This window comes from Ptychodera flava, unplaced genomic scaffold (assembly GCF_041260155.1).
Source record: "Ptychodera flava strain L36383 unplaced genomic scaffold, AS_Pfla_20210202 Scaffold_77__1_contigs__length_564769_pilon, whole genome shotgun sequence".
NCBI classification, from domain to species: Eukaryota; Metazoa; Hemichordata; class Enteropneusta; family Ptychoderidae; genus Ptychodera; species Ptychodera flava.
In genome coordinates, this window is record NW_027248399.1 from 298,572 (window position 1) to 300,049 (window position 1,478).

Sequence of the window (1,478 nt, forward strand, 5' to 3'; positions counted from 1 at the left end):
CTTGAACATACCGACGAAATTTCCCAACTACTTCAAAAATCTTGTACATCGTCAATGTGAGTGACTTAGGCACCACTATCGGCAACTATGGGGATAGGAGTGGAACTTTGGCGTGGACGAATTGGCCAGTTTTTTCAGCCTTCCTCATGGAAAGGTGTAGAACTACACAGTGACCAAACGCATGCAAAATGGCCACCTGCACTGGACCTGCTTTTCAGAACGATAGCGGCACTTTTTGTCGTTGAGACAGCACTATTCAAGGTAGTTATCCTTCAACATATAATCATATCAAGGTTTGTAGAGCTATCTTCATCTTAAGGCGTTCACAGGATAACGGAAAACACATTTTCGTCTACGTTTGATCATTGTACTACTACGGACATTATGGCGTTCGGCAGAGAACAGCAGCAACAGGTGTTCGTGCCATTTCTGCCTACGAAATGTGGAGACGCGGAATTAAATCCCGGCCCTCCAAAATCAGCAAGGCAGACTAAAATCACCGATATTACAAGTACACGAGAATTGAGATCACGGTCTAGTTCACTAGATGACGCCAGTAATATCGACGAATCTTTAGATTTAGCGGACGTTATCCGTGAAATTCGTGACTTGAAGTTAGACCTTAAGAAACAGGTCTATGACAGAGTTGACGAATTGAAAGAAGATGTAACAAACCTGCGAAGTGAGTTGAAACAAAATTTCCAGGACTGTGCACGACTAGCAGAAGAAAATAGGAAACTGAAAGATAACGTCGATAATTTGACCAGAGAAGTCGACGACATCAAAGCGAGAATGAAACGTGACAACCTGATATTCTATAATATTGACCAATCTCCAAACGAGACCTGGCAAGATTCAGAAGACAAAGTAAAATCTTTCATAAGTGATCAACTGGACATGGATGCCGAAATCATTGAATTTGAGAGGGTACATCGTCTTACCAATGCCAGGACCCGTCCACAACCACTGGTGGCTAAATTTTCGCGATTCAAGCAGAGGGATCAAGTACTACAAAAGTCTCGAACAGCATTGAAGAATTCACAGTTCAGAGTTTCTGAAGATTTTTCGCCTAGGGTAAGAGATACCAGAAGAAAACTTGGCCCTTTCCTCAAGCAAGCCAAAGACAACGGTAAACGCGCCTTCTTGAACTATGATAAACTGAAGATTGATGGAACTGTGTATGTATTTGACGAAGCTTCAAAAGATATTCGCGCTGTAGACTATAACCGTAGATAGGTGCTCGGCCAAAGCCAAGATAACCAAGTCAGTGATTATTTAATCGACTCTTCTTGTACCAATTATAATATTAAGTTCATTTGTTGGAATATTAATGGTTTGAGTAACAAACTCATTGATACAGATTTTGTTACCTATTTAAATAATTCCGATATAATTTGTTTCACTGAAACTTGGGCAAAGAATCCTTTACAATTTTATATACCCGGTTTCACTTCTATCAATATTGCCAGAAAAAATTA

The 1,478-nt window shown here is 40.3% G+C and overlaps 1 protein-coding gene across 1 annotated transcript; it reads left to right on the forward strand.

Moving 5' to 3' along the window:
* The first annotated feature begins 384 nt into the window (after positions 1-384).
* Positions 385-1,236, forward strand: LOC139128903 (uncharacterized protein PF3D7_1120000-like). The gene has a single exon (XM_070694604.1). The coding sequence runs from the start codon at positions 385-387 to the stop codon at positions 1,234-1,236; it is 852 nt and encodes a 283-aa protein (XP_070550705.1).
* The last annotated feature ends 242 nt before the right edge of the window (positions 1,237-1,478 follow it).